At 37.1% G+C, this 18,714-nt stretch overlaps 2 protein-coding genes and 1 long non-coding RNA gene across 4 annotated transcripts in view; 2 read left to right on the forward strand and 1 right to left on the reverse strand.

Moving 5' to 3' along the window:
• The window catches only part of LOC113636639 (trichohyalin-like), a 501,252-nt gene extending 491,916 nt beyond the window's left edge, over positions 1 to 9,336 (forward strand). The window contains exons 23-24 of the mRNA XM_047809657.1: positions 6,149 to 7,585; positions 7,927 to 9,336. Of these exons, the coding sequence (XP_047665613.1) occupies positions 6,149 to 7,585; positions 7,927 to 9,248 (2,759 nt within the window). The 3' untranslated portion in view covers positions 9,249 to 9,336. The remainder of the gene's footprint in view (positions 1 to 6,148; positions 7,586 to 7,926) is intronic.
• Positions 1 to 18,714, reverse strand: part of LOC113636638 (WD repeat-containing protein 87-like) — an 873,260-nt gene that overhangs the window by 110,628 nt on the left and 743,918 nt on the right. The window lies entirely within an intron of this gene.
• LOC125140334 lies at positions 4,315 to 5,917 on the forward strand. The gene is made up of 3 exons (XR_007139641.1): positions 4,315 to 4,344; positions 4,669 to 4,682; positions 4,834 to 5,917. It is a non-coding gene; the product is annotated as an uncharacterized LOC125140334 (long non-coding RNA).

An 18,714-nucleotide genomic window follows, 5' to 3' on the forward strand; every position in this document is an offset into this window, starting at 1 on the left:
TCAGGATGATGTAGTTTGTCTATCTTTGATTGATTGTAAATCGGGGCTACTACTGATCATGTTATTTACCAGATTTCCTCAACACTTCCTGAAATTGCTCACCACACTACAGGTACATTCAGCTTAACCATTCCAGCTTAAAGCTGTAAGCACAAACACACCATGTTGCTGCACTTAACTATAACATGGTGATTGAGAACAAAAGCTCCGTCTTTATTTTTTGTAAGCCTAATAATGAAATAGTGAAATGAGTTTTCACTTATGTTTCAGTTTTTTCATTTTTCTCCTGATAAGTGCCATTTTAAATAAAATAAATTTTAGAAACAGAGTCAAAGAACAGAGTACAAATATACACAAACATTCAGTATGTGTTGCTTTATTTAATCTATTGTTTTGTGCTTCTCTAAAATAGTTAAATGCTGTGAAGTCATTCCTGCAAAGTTACAAGCACCTTGTGAACAGTTCAGAAAAGAACTTAAAAAATAAGAAAATCTATGGAGATGTCTACAGAGGAGAAGTGTAAAGCAATTCTATATTATGTTCCATATGTTTCACGAGCTGGAACTGATATCGAGGCTGCACTGCAAAAACTTAACAGCTTTGGAGGTTTGTTACAAATATATATATATATATATATATATATATATATATATATATATATATATATATATATATATATATATATATATACATATACACACACATATAAATTTATATTAAAAAATAAAAATAAAAATATAAATTTATATATATATATATATATATATATATCTATATATATATATATCTATCTATATATATATCTATATATCTATCTCTATATATATCTCTCTCTATCTCTCTATATCTATATCTCTATACTATCCCACCACAAAAAGAAAGACTATATTCTTTAAAAAAATGTTTACAGACAAATACATCGCACTAGTGGTGCTCCATCACACATCTGATCGAGAGCTCATTACACCAGACAGCAGCAGAACTGTGACCAGAGACAAAACAATCATTGTTGACTGTCTGTTCAGTGAGGATGAGGGACTGCTCTCGTGCCCCATGAATGACGAAGCAATAAAAAAGGTTGCAGAGTGGCTTAGGTTTGTGGTATGTATCCTGATGTACAGTGGGTTTTCTGTCTCTTTGCCCTGCGTTAATGTAAAGACATTAGAAGCTAAGAAACAACAACAGAAGGTAGAGAATTGTTTAAAAATATATCATTTTCATTATGCAAAAATGTTCATATTTCCATTAAAACAGTGTTCTTTGATCCAATCAAGAAGACTTGTATTTTAATAGTTTATTACTGAGTTTTATATAAATAGTATACTCTGTGGGCAGTAAGAGACTGTTTATTGTTCAGTCAGCTTATCAATAATCCTTATAGAGCTCCTACTGTAAGTGCACTATGCTTTATATGCCTCATTAACATGCATCATATTCCACTCCACAGAAAAACGACAAACAGGAGCCTAAGAAAGTAAGTCATACAACTTTAAAAAACAAATAAATAAATAAATAAATAAATAAATAAATAAATAAATAAATAAATAAATAAATAAATAAAGAATAATAATAATAATAATAATAATAATAATAATAATAATAATAATAATAATAATAATAATAATATAATGTTGCTGTCATATCAATTCAATACGTCATTGCCTAATCCCAAACCCAAAAATGTCTCACTTAACATATTCAGCAATATGTTTAAACAGAAATCAATTCTAAATTATTTCAGTTAATTAATTTGCATATTTGCCAGTTAGGTACGTAAATAATCACTCTCTAAAGCAAAACAAAGTAGTTACTTTAAGTTACTTGTTTATTAATGCCACAGTAGCTATTTCATTCAACTTGGCTAGTATCTTACAAGAATATAACTATTATAAAGTGCAAGCCAGTATCCAAATTAATTAGTAAGTGTGACTCTACAAACCCCACAGATTCTTGCCAATGGTGTTAGTGGGAGGACAAACTATAGTGTGGACATGACATTGACATATTGAAACAGAATAAGAGAGCCTCATGTACCACCAACAATCCACATGTATTGATCTTGTACTGCTGTAAAATGACAACTTTTTAACAGAAGAATTTTCTATCACAGAAGATTCCTATACATTATTGATTCTGTAGTAACAGCCAATATATATATATATATGCATCAATATGTCAATGTCATGTCCACACTATAGTTAGTCCTCCCACTAACACCATTGGCAAGAATCTGTGGGGTTTGTAGAGTCACACTTACTAATTAATTTGGATACTGGCTTGCACTTTATAATAGTTATATTCATGTAAGATACTAGCCAAGTTGAATATTCAGTTTGTAATGTATGCACTTTACAGTTTTAAGGAAATAAATGGTTAAAATGTTCACATAATAATTAGGATAAAACAGCAATATATTTTTGTTAATTTTTTGTTATTAGTTAAAGCCATAGAAAGGTGAAAGGGAACATACAATTTTGTTTCACTGGGGAATTATTTGATTTTTGCTATCACTTCCGGGGGGCCGCACGAGGTATGCGCTGGTAATGTCAGTACAAGTTACTCTTGAAAGAAGTACTAAGAAATTCATATATTATTGTTCTTTGTTTAAAGAAGAAGAATCTGTTAACCCTCAAGTTTATTCCTCTTGAGTTAGAGAGGCCAATGACGTATGTGTTTGTTGTTAATTGCTTTATGTAATTAGCCAATTTAAGTGTATTTTCTCACTTGTTGAATGTGCACTTTATTTAAGTTATGTACTGTATGTCCTTCCATAGTTCTGACGGCATTTTTGTCATTATTGGAGCATAAGGCTACAAGACATGAAGACTTGTCCAAAATAAATGTCTGTTGAAACCAAGAACGACCTGAGCCTTTTATTCAACTCGAGGGGAGTAACACTGGGTGTGGAATAACAAAGTGAAAGCACTGCAGTGTTCCTGGTTGCTTTTGTGTTCACAACAGATTTGGGGGGAAAACTGAAATCTTACAGTCACCGCAGTGTTAGAGCATAATACTGACTTTACTTAGTTCATCCAGAATGGGGCAGAATTTGCACATCTATGAGGAAGAGCATCTACCATAGACGAAAAACATTTACCTGAAAGCAATGGTGGAGGGGCTTCAAATACTTCATTTTGGTGACCTTTTATGCACTATTTGGGCTAGATCAGCTTGTCTGCTGGTATCTTAACAAGCACGCTTTTTGAAGCACCTAAATTATTTACTGCATTGTTGTCAAATTGCTTCCTCATGTACCACCTTTGTCAGTCCATACACAGTTCATAAGTTTAAAGACCACACTAACAACAGAATAGATTTAATGACTCTTAATGCCTCTACAGTCAATGCCTCTTTGCTTGTTGCTGTATTTGTCTTGACACTTATGGATTTAGTACACTGGTCAATTCCAACATTCTTGGGTGCAATTTGGAGAATATGTTCACAGCTTCATCCAGGTTGACTGCCATGTCATAGTGTGTATGGATGAGTGCCAGGGATGAATGCATGAATGTGTTCAGTCTCCGGATAATAATATACTAATCATTCCAGATAATTTACCTCAAGCAGTCCGCTTTGAAGTTCTCAGAGGAATAAAGACGCGCACCGAAGGAAAGAAGCATTTGCATTGGCTCCAGTCTGCCGGTATTGGCCAATCACAAAAGTCGATATTGCACAGCCAATTTCACTGAATATCCCACTATGTTTTTTTTTATAATTACGCTACGTTTATGGATATTATATTGTAGACTATTGAGTGGATAAAATATAGAAATCCTTTTAATTAAAATATATATGGAAAGTGTATTGCAAGAACTCTCTCTGAGCTGCACGCGCGACACACACACACGCACGCGCGACACACTCGTCCAGATATAATGTATCATTAATTTGAAACAGCAACCCAGGATATTTGTCACAAGCATTGATTAAAACAATGATGACAATAATCACATGAAAAAAAGAACTTAAATTCTGGACCATTGGCAATGAAGGGGAAAAACCCGAACCCCCCCCCCCCCCCCCCCCCCCCCCCCCCCTGCCTACAGGCTTGTGTTTAGAGAGGCAGATTAGAAGAGGAATTGAGACCAGTGAAGGTGAAAGTGAAACAGTTCAGCTTGTTGTGTGTGAGTTCTTCTAAGCAGCAGATAAAGAAGTGAGTAAAGAGCTGTTAAATAATATATTTAAATATTCTATGATATTGGACTTGATTACCTACATGACATAGAAAGAGAAAGACGATGACACTGAATCTCTCTCTCTCTCTCTCTCTCTCTCTCTCTCTCTCTCTCTCTCTCTCTCTCTCTCTCATTTTAGTCTGAAACTACAGGAAGATAAAGATGGCAAGTAAGTTAAATATACAAAGATTTAATGACTGTCATTTCTGAATATAAATATATATTTATTCATATTAAATATTTTGTTTTATAGTGTTTAATGTTTTGGGATATGACCATTCAGTCAGAGGATTTTGTCAGTCATCATAAGCCAGTTAACTGTCTGATAAACTCACTGGGTTTCTGTTTCACAAAACAGTATTTTAGATTTATTCTAACATTCAGTGTTTTCCTTTTATTAAACTGATGTATTTGCACCATCTACAAACCTAACAAAAGTGTTTTCTCCATGATGTCATCTTAATATCATGTTTCTTTCTGATGTTTTAAACAGGTCGTTCATCATGGGTAGGTTTATACTACAAATTTCCTCAAATCTTTTCAGTGATGGTAGTCATAGGTACCCTGCATAGATTATTTGCTTATCAGATTAAATTTTAATACAGAGCACAGAAAATGTTCTAGAAAGTTATTAAAAAGATTTTTTTTTATATTTCAGTGGAGTTCCATTTTTAAGTCTGAAGTATCAGGTAAGTATTAAAGGGTCTAAAAGAGAAATCTCTCTTTAGAGGTCTATAAATCTAAAGTGTTTTTTATTGATAGTATATTAATATAAAATTTCTCTCTTTAGTCTAAATAGATTTTAATGTTTTTATTCTGTACATAAACTCCAATAGACAATATTACAGAATAGTACTGAAAATGACACTATTTTATATTCTGCTGTTGTTTACTAATGATGTTTTTCCCTTCTCTTCTTTTGTTCTGCACATTATTATAGGAGTAAGTAAATATAATGACTATGTTACACTTTTGGATGGTAATTTACTTTAAATGATATTAGACACTATTTAATCCTTTATGTTTCACTATTTAATTTAAACACCACCACCCCTCTCCTGTCAGCCATTTTTTGGATTTTCAGAATAGCTGTTTTTTTTTTCTAATCCTCCTGAATTTTTTGTCTAATATCCCTAAAGTGTTTTATTCATCCATTATTATTTCTTTTGCCTCTCAAATGCAAAATGAAACCTAGATAAATCATTTTTTTGAATGATAATATTTTAATAACAGTACAGCAAGCACATTTGAAAACACAATCCACAAATCAATATAATTGGTAAAAGTAAAAAATAGATAAAGAAATAAACAAAATCCAAGGTGGGGGTGAAGCATATCAAGGCAATCAGGATTTACACAATAATAAATATCATCAATAATAAATATCATCATCACTGCAATAAAAATAAATGTCCTTTTGTAGTGGAAAAGCATGAACTAACCCAGAATAAGAGTGCGACCTCTGCTGATGGGAAGAGGAAACATCCACTTATTCACAGAGCTATTACACTGAGGGCTTATTTCTGTTTATGTGATGTCCTTTTTGATCACAACTCCAGATGAATGTGATTGATGACATAAGCCACTTATTCTGATTTTCTAGTTTTAGACAAACTTCATTATATTATAATTAAATTCTTAGATGAAGAAATGTTGTTACAGCCTGTAACAGCCTGTAACAACGACTTTATTGAATTGAGATAATGTTGGACAGTGTGAAAACCACAAGGTGTGTAATTTGTTCCTACAGGGTGCATCTGCATTAAGGACTGAAACGTCAAGTGAGTCAAAATCCCAAATATTTAGTGAGAACCGAAAGATCCTTTGAACTGTTTATTGGCCAAAAAAGTAATCATTTTCAGATTTCTCTGCGTGTGTGTGTATGTGTGTGTGTGTGTGTGTGTGTGTGTGTGTGTGTGTGTGTGTGTGTGTGTGTGTGTGTGTGTGTGTGTGTGTGTGTGTGTTTTGCATAGGACACAGAAACAGTGCAAGAAGCATTGAAAAGGAAGTTACAGGACTTGAAGGTACAAATATGAAACCAGATCAAACAACTAATGATTCAGAGGAAAGTGAAAATTCTCAACTTGAGAGAAACCAACAACTGAACCCAGAACACATCGACACTGACAATGTGGAGGACATGGAGCAAAGAAATGAGAGTCAGGAAAAAATAATGAAACAGAATTTAAAGACAAATAAAGAACCTCTGACAGAAAATACACAAACACTTCAGGAGAAGGATAAGACACTGGAAGAGAGGGAGAAACAACTCAAACAGACAAGAGCTGAACTGGACAAAACAATTAAGGTGTTAGAAGACAGTCAGCGATACTTGGAGGAGAAAAACACACAACTAGAGAATCTGAACAAACTGCTGAAGGAGAAAGAAACACAGTTGAAGAACAAAGATAAAGAGCTGGAAACCAGTGCAAATAAACTGGACACACTGGGACAGGAGCTGCAGGACAAACAGAGACAACTACAGGACATGATGATCGTAGTGGAGCAACAGAAATCTGAGTTAACAGAAAAAATCCAACAGCTTCAGGAGAAAGAGAGTCTTCTAACAGAAAATACACAAACACTTCAGGACAAGGACAAGACACTAGAAGAGAAGGAGAAACAGCTAAGTGAAGTAAGAGAAGAATTGAGAAAATCAAATATGACGTTAGAAAAGAATCAGACACAAATGAAGGACAAAGAGAGACAACTGGGGAGTGTGGTGAAAGTACTGGAAACCAGTACAAATAAACTGGACATACTGGGACAGGAGCTGCAGGACAAGCAGAGACAACTACAGGACACGATGATCGCAGTGGAGAAACAGAAATCTGAGTTAACAGAAATAATCCAACAGCTTGAAGAGAAAGACAGACTTCTAACTGAGATAGAGACACAGCTAATGGAAAGAGACAAAGAGCTTCAGGAGAAAGACAGACTTCTGACAGAAAATATACAAACACTTCAGGAGAAAGACAAGACACTGGAAGAGAAGGAGAAACAGCCCAAACAGACAAGAACTGAACTGGAAAAAACAATTAAGGCGTTAGAAGACAGTCAGCGACACGTGGAGGAGAAAAACACACAACTACAGAATCTGAACAAACTGCTGAAGGAGAAAGAAACACAGCTGAAGAACACAGATAAAGAGCTGGAAACCAGTACAAATAAACTGGACACACTGGGACAGGAGCTGCAGGACAAGCAGAGACAACTACAGGACGCAATGATTGTAGTGGAGCAACAGAAATCTGAGTTAGCAGAAAAAAACCAACAGCTTGAAGAGAAAGAGAGACTTCTAACTGAGAGAGAGACACAGCTAATGGGAAGAGACAAAGAGCTTCTGGAGAAAGACAGACTTCTGGCACCAATCAGGAGAAGAAACAGTATGGAGGTATATGGTCCAACAAGTGAGTGATTAATTATTGTTGTATGTTTAATGTGAAACTCTACAGTAGTTTGAGGTAAAAAAAAGATGAATATAAAGAGAGGCAGTAGACAGATTTAGGCACTAGATTTAGGTAAAAATGAACAATGTTAAATATCTCAGGATTCTGAACAGCGTGACAGAAAATCAGTTGATATGGACGACATCAATCTTTCCTCCATCAATCACAGTGACATTAACATGATGTGGAATTTGAGTATGAGTTATATAAAGGCAGTCCGCCTCCATACTCCATAGAACAGCGTCATCACCACAATGCAGTAAGTGATTCTGTATTAAATGATTCATTCCTGTTCATTTCAGTGGGTGGAGAATCGTCTAGTCCACATTATCCAGCGTCGGTTCCTGTAGCAGAACTGAGGCTGGTGCTGCTGGGGAGGACGGGGTCTGGGAAGAGTGTAACAGGAAACACCATCCTGGGCAGAGAGGAGAGGAACCAGGCTGCTACATCTACAGCTACATCTACAGCCACCCAGCAGAGTGAGAGCACACAGGGGGAGGTGGCTGGGAGGAAGGTGACTGTGGTGGACACGCCTGACTGGTTCTCTTCTGAACTCTCTCTGGAGAAGCTGAGACAGGACGTGGGACTCTGTGTCCGTCTGTCTGCTCCAGGACCCCATGCCTTCATTCTGGTCATACCTCTAAAGCAGCCTACAGGAGAGGACAGAGGGATGCTGGAGAAAATGGAGGAGATCTTTGGAGAGACATGCTGGAGAAACACAATGATCATATTCAGTGTTACTGGTGAATGTGAGAAGAAGAACATTGAGGACTTCATCCAATCAGGAGACCAGGAGGTCCAGAGACTTGTAGAGAAATGTGGGAACAGGTTTCACTGTCTCAACATTAATGAGAGTGGAGATGGTTCTCAGGTCTCAGAGCTGTTGGAGAAGATAGAGAAGATGGTGGAAGGAAGCAGAGAGAAATTCTACAGCAGTGATATCTACCTGGAGACTGAATCTCAGATCAGAGCAATGGAAGTTACTATTCTGAAGGAAACTGAAGAGAAAAGAGAGAGAGAGAAGATGGACATGAAATTAAAAATAGAGAAGGACGTGCAGGATTCTCTGAGAAAGATAGAGGGAGTGATTGAGGAGCATGAAGGGGACATCAGACAACTTAATGACCGAACAACTGAACTGGAGAGAAAGATGAAAGCAGAGAGGGATGAAGAGAAAAAGAAAGAACTTGAGAGGGAGCTGAAACGAGAAGTAGACAAAAGAACAGAAATGGAAGGAAAGGTGAAGAAACTAAAAGAAAAGAGAGAGAGGGAGAGAAAAGAGATGGAGGAAAGGCACAAGCAGGAGATGGAGGAGATCAGGGAGGTGAATGAAGGAGAGATCAGAATGGAGGCAGAGAGAAAGCTCATGAAGATCATCCTGCCTGAACTCCAGAGAAACATGTTGTCCTCAAAAACAAAGATGCAGGAAGATTTCAGCAGACAGATGGAGGAGAAGAAGAGAGAGCTGGAGAATCTTCAACAAAAACTTTCACAGCTCACAGATACTCACAGTCTGCTTGAAGAGGTTTATGAGAAAACTGTCAGAGAAAGTTCAGAGAGAGCTTCTCTAAAAGGAGAGGCATCAAAGGGAATCTCTCAGAAATTTAAAGGCTTATTTAAATGAGTAACAGTTTATAAAGCTGCAGAGACTCAAATGGTCTGAAATGAGGCGTATCAGCCAGTGATGGTAGACATGACGGAGCTAGAGACAGGAGTCTAAGGATAAAGAAGGAAGCTAATAAACATGATTAGACTTTTTTCTAAGCAAACTATGCCCGAGAAAAGACCTAATAGCCAAATAATTCTTAAAAGAGCAGGATTTTTACAGGGCTAAATAAATATTATTATCATTATAATTTACAATAAGGTAGTTACTGCTACTTACTTGTCATACAGTACAACCTAACAAATATAATCAATGGGGCTAGTTTGGGAACTTTTACACACTGTAGAAATCACATCATGACACAAAGTGTTTTATTCTTCTTATACAACAGCAATTTGCTCACAATTACATTTGTACTAACAAAAGAAGAACACTTTAAACTATTTATCCCTTTACAGCTAATGTGGAGATACATCCTCAAACTAGCTAGTTATTGTTATCAGATTATAACAGCTTGAAGCTTGAATTTCTTGTAAGGTAACAAAAGTGATAAATTATTAATGATTATGTTTAGATATATCTTATTAAATAGGTATTTTAAAATATACTTGGGAAATTTGTACAAATTTGTTAGTTTTACCAAATATCACCTGGTGCAGCTGTCTGTAACAGACTATTTTGAGGCTTTAATATTGAAAATAATTTAATGAGAAAAAATAAATCATCATGAAGCAACATATCTGTGATACTTACAAACATCTAGCAGGCTTGTCAGACTTTATAAACTTTGTAAAATATTGCCATGTTGTTGCCATATATGGCTTTAATGTTATATATCTCAATGAGACTATTTTGTTTACATTTTATACAATTTTAATAGAAAAATGAATTTGTGAAAGTATTTATGAATGATGTATATATTTGATTGTACATTTAATTGTGTATAAACTGTATTAATAAATGTGAACATGTACATACTGTACATACTGTCTGTACCTATTTAGCATTTTTATTTTAACCTGTTTTAAATTTTAATTTTATACCATTAAGTTACAAAGAATCTCTGATTCTAATGCAAGAGCTGAGAAAACAGGTACAGTACATGATGTTCATATTTTAAACCCAATTTTATTTCAACAATCAACTAGAGGATGAATTTGTATAAACAAAGCCAGTATTAATAAAGGTTTGGATTTGTGAGACATTTTCTCTTGACATGTCAGTGTGTGTGCTGCTATAATGTTCATCTAAAACTCACCAACAACAAGAGGGTTTCAGATTATACCACATGTGACATGTAAACTGGAACTGAAATAGCAGAACTCCAGTTCAGACACTTTCTCTGTGATGTGACTGCTTTATTTTCTATTTATCAGCATCAAGACAGAGAAAAGAGACTGATGAAGGAATCACATATCTATAGATGTTATTATTCCTGTTATAACTGATAACTCAGATGTTCCACAATATTTACATGTTAAACTAAATGGAAAAAGTAACGTGTCATTATTTAATTAATAAACACTAAGAATGTTTGTAGTAAGTAAATAATCTATTTCCATGTGGGAACAGTAACCTAATCATTAATCATCTTCCTCTAACCGAACACCTCCAAGTGTTTTATTCTGTAATGGTGTTAGTTAGGGGAGTCTATAATGATAGAAACACAGGAACTGAAACATGTAGTGACACTCAGCGTGGACTTTTATTTTCTGTGGTCTATTGGTTTTTAAAGTAGGGCTGAATGCAGTGAGAAAAGTGAAGAATGATGATGTGTGTAGAGACGACAGACTCGGATTTAACACGTCAGTAGTGTTTGTAGTGCGCCATCTAGTGGAATCAACTAACACGCAGTGTATTGCAGGAAAAAGAGAAATCAATGCGTCTCTAGGACAATTTTGTAAATATTTGACGGATTAAACAGACCAACAGGCCGTAGTTTCCCCAGCACTGTTATAAATGTTGAAAACAATAATCACACTTCTGCAATCACACAATCCACTGCAGCGGGTTAAAATTCACACCAGAGCCTGTGCATTAAAGATACAGATGGAATCCGTGGTACAAACTATAGTCTTAAGAAGAACATTAGGGGGCAGAAAGCAGCCCCACAGAGCACACAATAATAAATAAATACATCTTTCTCAGCAAATCCCTGCACCTCAAACTGGGACACGCCCATAGCGCGCCAATCAAATCTCTCGGAAGAAGTGACGTCACCATCTTTCTCCGCCAATGGAAGGGGGAGGAGAAGATTTAGAAGACAGAAAATAGAAAACAGAGAAAAATTATTTAGATAGATAATTTGGAAGATAAGAAAAACTGACAGATACAAAGAATGAAAGGAAAGATGGACAAACAGGCAGCTTTAGACTTTGTGAATGTTCTATAATAATTTTCTAATAATTTTCTGTATTTCTTTATTGTCTATTATTATTATTATTATTATTATTATTATTATTATTATTAATGCAATAGCGTAAGTTTGATTTTGACATTGGTGGGGATATAATTTATTTGACATTGGTGGGGACAACATTGCCTGTATTTTGTGCATAAAACTGTCGTTATAAGAATACTTCCTTACTCACATACCGGTAACCTGCATAATCACGTTGCATATTGCTTCATACAACGGAATACAGCCGCAGCCGACCTCAACACATTAGCGTGAAAGAAAGCCAATCAAACAGCGACGTGGGTTAGAGAGGCGGGACTCAAAAAAGGCGGGATTCATTGCAGGGGGTAAATCTGTTAACCGTTTGTGTTCCACAAGTTGCGCTATTTTTTACAGAACGCCGTTGTAAAATATTTTAATCTTATTTAATGATTCATGGATAAATGTTAAATCAGTAAAAAAGCACAAGACACAGACGGACATCAGTGGTTATGTATAAATGTATATATAGGGTTGGTCGAATTATTGCTAGGGACAATTGAGTGCTCCCTGGATATTGGTAGGGACATGTCCCTACCGTCCCTACCCATAACGGCCCCCTTGATTAATGTATATAATAAGACCTAATAAGGCTGAACTCAGGGGGCGTGGTTATCAGAGGCGAAGGGGCGGAGCTTTGTCTCAGTTCTCTGTAATGATGGTGAAAGTGAAAATAGTTTCCGACTCTCAGACAGAGTCACTGCACCATTACACTTCCTGCTGTAACGGACTGATACAGGAGGAATATATGTGTATATGTAGACAGGGGACATTTTAAACACGTTCAGTTTAAGTGTCAGATGTGTTTATATGAGGAACAGTAAAGGTAAGAGGAGTTAGCATCATGCTAAAGTACAAGCTAATCTCAAACAATTCCAATTGTGTGTAATTCCTTACCTTCTTATCATGTATTTGTGTTAAACATGAGGTCTCTCTCTCTCTCTCTCTCTCTCTCTCTCTCTCTCTCTCTCTCTCTCTCTCTCTCTCTGTCTCTTTGTGTGTATGTGTGTTGTGTTGTATGTGATTAGGCTTTTATTATTATTATTTATAGGCTTATATTCTGAATCTACATAAAGAGATAAAGATGGCGACTGCAAGCAGTAAGTTATATTTCAAAGAACGAATTTATCAATATAACTTGAAGATTGAAGATTAATCTAATTGTGTGTGTTTGTGTGTGTTTACGTGTGTGTACGTGTGTTTGTGTGTGTGTGTGTGTGTGTGTGTGTGTGTGTGTGTGTGTGTGTGTTTCCCCACACAGATGAGTTTAAACTCAGTGGTCCCAGTAATAGAGAACAGTATAATCCCTCTGCTGTTACTGTCTCATGTCGTCTGTCTCCTGAAATCAGTGCTGTTGACTTGGAGATCCGGTGGTTTAAGGAGACAGACTGTGTTTGTGTTTATAAGAACAGTAAGGTGACAGAGGGGAGAGGTTATGAGGGCAGAGTGAGTCTGTTCACTCAGGAGCTGGAGAGAGGAAACGTCTCCTTACAACTGAGAGACTGTACATGGTTAGATTTTGGAGATTATCTCTGTCAGGTCACTGATGGAGACAGAACAGAGGAGATTACAGTAGAGATGTGTAAGTGTTCCTGATCTCCACACTGTATAAACTCCACATCATCATCTGTGTTTCTCATCTCAGTACATAAACACACTCAGTATTCAGTGTGAGATTCAGTATACAGGCTGCTAATGTGGAGTGAAGATCATTTGAGTTTAATTAACAGTAACTCTATTTTTCACTCTTCTACACACCTGCACAAGGGCTTAAAAGCAGCAGCTTGTACAAATATGAAGTAACTAGGGATTTATTTATCTAACTTTATTTATCTATTAATCAGAGATTGACAATATCAATTTAAACTACAACAAATACATATTTTTTTACATCAGAGAGGAAATTAAATTACACACTAAATGTGACATTTAAATTATTACAATTTCTATATATCCAGTAGATCAGACTACATCACTGCCAAATACAGCACTGAGAACCAAACTACACACATTTAGGTTAAAGGTAGAGGAAAAAACAGTCTGTCTGATGATTAAGACTTTTGGTGTAAGTATATATGTCTAGTGGCTAATGTGAGATGTATAACAGTCCAGAGAACACAGATTAGCTGGTCATGTAGTCAGCTTAGCTCCTGCTAACATGCTGTGTATGTATTTCTCTACTTCTGTAAGTCTGTAAATTCAGAGTGGAGACTAATATCAGGAGTTACAGGTTGTAGTGTTGGACTTTTCCAACATGATTTATTTTAAAACTAACACAGTAAGGTACAGACCTGGAGAACACAAACTGTATTGTCCTTATAACTGTGTTAATAACATGAAATGAGAAACTGAACGACTCCCACTACAATGTAGACTCTCATCTTTCATTAGTCGTGTTTACACACAAAGATTTTTACCAGTATGAATGAATTCAGCCAGACTGCAGATTCCTAATGAACTGTTTCTGTGTGTCTTAAAATGGACTCTTTTCATTTATATACATGTTACATGTGATCTGATCCAAATCTGTCTTGGTGCTCAGAGCTCTAAGTTAGTGCTTCTGAATGATTAAATCATTTATCACTATCTTTTAAAATAGAAAGTATTAATCAGGGAAGAATCGATATCACACAAACACACTCACTATTTTAAACAGATTAAAATCTCTAACATGAGCTGTGTTTTCTGTACAACATTTTATTACATGATTCAAACTCACATGTACAGAACACATAAGCTGAATCCCACAAAGAAAATAATCACACTACTGACCGACTATAAGTGTGGACATCGTACCAGGGGGTTAAATATAAAGCCAAAATGCCTCTGGCGCCCTCTAGTGGCTGTCTGCAGTACAATTATTAACTCCTCCGGTTCCCATGTTAGTGAATGCAACATGATCCAAACTTTCATTTAATTTACACCTCCACACTCATTTTTATTAGCTTAGTTTATTTTAATATACAATAAACGTGTTTAATGAGATGTATATGGTGATAATTAACAGGACAGTGTTGATGAGTTTGACTAAGGCAGCTAACACTAACTCAGATTCATACTAATTTGTGTGCATGATTTTAGATAACACTAGCAGTAGCTTGTTACGGTTAACCAGTCACTAGTTTTTAAATGAACTGCACGGTCAGAATGAGTGGAGAATAAGAGCGAACTTCTTCATTCAGATGAGTAACGTACTGCAGCTCAAATCAGTAATTCATGAGTCAAAGCTTTAAATTTTTCCTAACAATGATTAGATTAATATTCCTGTGAACATTATAACAGTACAGTTTAACATGTTAAATTTTTATTACTAACACTGTATTAACTTTGAGGTAACTGATGCAGTGTTTTGAGACGTACTTCATGTCAAATCTCACAGCGTATGTTCAGTGTCCATCTGCAGTATGGGCTTGTGATTAAAATATGGTGATGTTCAGCATTTTCACTTCATATGGAGTGTTTTATTCAGCAGCTGATCACAGATCTGTGTTACTGCACTGAGTAAAAACACCTCATGAAGTATTTCATTATTTAATATAAACTATAATGATTCACTATCTGTTGTTATATTTTATTAAAATAGTTAAAATTGTATCTGAACATCTTTGAAAGCACAGAGTGTAGATTGTTTATCAGCTGTTCTGACTGTAAATCATAAGTTTTTCTCATTGTATTTTATCTAACTACATTTCTCTCTGTTGTTTTACATGATACTTCTCACAGGGGAGGTAAGTAAATAACTCGACTTCATTTATTATTGTGTGCTCGACTTCACAAAAGTCTGATCAGTAAGTGAGATTCCACTTCCATCAGTCAGCTTCTTTCCCACAATGCACCTGTGTGTAACCTCACTGCAGTGTATCATGCTGGTGTCTAGTTTGTTCCTTTAGTGTTGTAGAGACACAGATATGTGATTAGCGGTTCTGGGGCTGGCAGTGGGGTGGTGGTGTGTGTGTGTGGGGGGGGGTGTTCCGGGTGGGTAGGGGGGCCAGTGCCCCCTGTGACAACAAGTTGGGCCCCCTGTGGCCCCCCTAAATGGAGTGTGAAATAATTTTTACAAAACTATGGAAATGTAACCCACACATTTTTAGAGGGACCGCTTAAAGTGGAACAAAACAGTATCATAGAACATTCATCTGCAGGTGTTTTTCTCCTCAGAAGTTGGTGGAATTTTGCACGAATATTATAGTTGATGACTTCAAGCAAAGAAGGAAATATAGAGCTGAGCAAAGTTGTTAATATGTTGTATTTGTATTAAATGCATTAGAGGAGTAATGCATATGTAAATGCATAAGGTTAGATCAGCTAATCTCAACCTGGCCATTTGTTTGTTTGTGGCAGTTTGTAAAGGGATAAAATATATGATCAACAAACTCATGGTCTGAGTGTTTACTGTACAACAGTAAACGAGTTGTAACATTAAATTTTTAGACATAGTTAGTTACCTAGCAAGTCAGTTATTTTCAGTAAATTAATCATAAGCTTCTTGGTCCCCATTGCTTTTGCTCTATAGTTCTTACCAAAATGAAGAGAAAGAAGGACATCAGGTCATTCTTCAAAGAAAAGATAAGGTAGAGAGTGAGACAGAGCCAGATGGTTCAGGTGTGGAGAGAGCAAAGAGCCTGCAGAGAGAGAGCAGGAAGAGTTGTCCCATTGGAGAGACTGAGACTGAGAGTGAAGGAATAGTGGAATAGAGGAATAGAGGTGATGTGTTCTCAAAGAAAAGTCCCTGTTTCCATTTGCTAGAATGTATGAATCAAATATGAGGACTTGGGGTATGAACTACATCAGTTCAGAAGAATTTTATAAAGGAAAATACAGAGTGGCATGCAGAAACCCTCCAGTAAGTATAGCTGGCATTATTCATTGAATCTTTTTAAAGAGGTGTTTTCTTTGAGCTTTTTAAACTATGCTGTTTAATCCCTGTTAGTACTGCTTCTTGTGACCAGAGTTTTTCTGCACTAAAGCTGGTGAAAAACCCATCTCAGATCCACAATGTCAGATGACAGATTGAGCAGTTTAGGTGTTTTAAGTATTGAGTCAAGGAGGGCAAAGGCCTTAAATTTAGATGAATTTGCTGATCTTTTTGCAAAAAACACAAAAATCGTAGAATACAGTTATTGTGACTGATACTGCATCCTTCTTCTTCTTCTTTCGGCTTTTCCCTTCAGGGGTCGCCATAGCGAATCATCTCTCTCCACCTATCCCTATCTTCTGCATCCCCAACACTTGCACCCACTAGCTTCAAATCCTCATTAATTACATCCATATACCTCCTCTTTGGCCTTCCTCTTTGCCTCCTGCCTGGCAGCTCCATGTCCAACATTCTCCTACCAACATACCCACTCTCCCTCCTCTGAACATGTCCAAACCATCTTAATCTGGCCTCCCTAACTTTGTCCCCCAAACGTCCAACATGAGCTGTCCCACTGATGTGCTCGTTCCTAATCCTGTCCAATCTTGTCACTCCCAAAGAGAACCTCAACATCTTCAGTTTGGCTACCTCTAGCTCTGACTCCTGTCTCTTCTTCAGTGACACTGTCTCTAAACCATACAGCATGGCCGGACTCACCACTGTCCTATGCAACTTCCCCTAGATTCTCCCTGATATTTTCCTATCACACAGAACTCCTGACACCTTTCTCCACCCACTCCAATCTGCCAGCACTCGCTTCTTTACGTCTTTCCCACTCTCTCCAATACTCTGAACTGTTGACCCCAAGTACTTAAACTCCTGCACCTTCTTCACCTCTTCACCTTGTAACCTTACTGTTCCACTTCCCTCCCTTTCATTCACACACACGTACTCAGTCTTACTACGACTGACTTTCATTCCTCTTCTCTCCAGTGCAAACCTCCACCTCTCCAGGTGTTCCTCCACCTGCTCCCTGCTCTCACTACAGATCACAATGTCATCTGCAAACATCATCGTCCAAGGAGACTCCTGTCTGACCTCCTCTGACAACTGGTCCATCACTATAGCAAACAGGAAGGGGCTCAGAGCTGATCCCTGATGCAGTCCCACCTCCACTTTGAACTCCTCTGTCTGACCAACGGCACACCTCACCACTGTCCTGCTCCTCTCATACATGTGCTGCACCACTCAAACATACTTCTCTGCTACTCCTGACTTCCTCATGCAGTACCACAGCTCTTCTCTTGGCACCCAGTCATACGCTTTCTCTAAGTCCACAAACACACAGTGCAACTCCCTCTGACGATCCCTATACTTCTCCATCAACATTCTCAGAGCAAAAATTGCATCTGCTGTGCTCTTGCTGGGCATGAACCCATACTGCTGCTCACAAATTTCCACCACCATCCTTAACCTAGCTTCCACTACTCTTTCCCACAGCTACATTGTATGGCTCATCAACTTTATTCCCCTATAGTTGCTGCAACTCTGCACGTCACCCTTATTCTTAAAGATTGGCACTAACACATTCCTTCTCCATTCCTCAGGCATCCAATCACTCTCTAAAACCCTGTAACAAACTAATTAAAAATCCCACTGCTGCCTCTCCTAGACACTTCCAGACGTCTACCTTTTCATCCTCTTCAAAGCCTTCCTGACTTCATCCTTTCTAATCTTATCTACTTCTTGTTCCACAGAGTTCACCCCTTCTACTCTTTTTCCCCTCTCATTTTCCTCATTCATCAGCTCCTCAAAGTATTCCTTCCATCTCCTCTGTATGCTCTCCTCACTTGTGAGCACCCTTCCATCTCTATCCTTAATAATTCTAACTTGCTGCACATCCTCCCCATCTGGATCCCTCTGCCTCGCTAACCTGTACAAGTCCTTCTCTAGTGTCTAACCTAGTGTACAACTCATCATATGCCTTCTGCTTGGCCTTAGAAACCCCCCTCTTCACTCTGCGCTGTAACTCCTTGTATTCCTGTCTATTCTCTTCAGTCCTGTCCATATCCCACTTCTTCTTGGCCAATTTCTTCCTCTGGATACTATCCTGAACTTCCTCATTCCACCACCAAGTCTTCTTATCTCCTTTCCTACTTCCAGACGACACACCCAGCACCTTTCTTCCTGAT

Source organism: Tachysurus fulvidraco, chromosome 26, assembly GCF_022655615.1.
Source record: "Tachysurus fulvidraco isolate hzauxx_2018 chromosome 26, HZAU_PFXX_2.0, whole genome shotgun sequence".
NCBI classification, from domain to species: domain Eukaryota; kingdom Metazoa; phylum Chordata; class Actinopteri; order Siluriformes; family Bagridae; genus Tachysurus; species Tachysurus fulvidraco.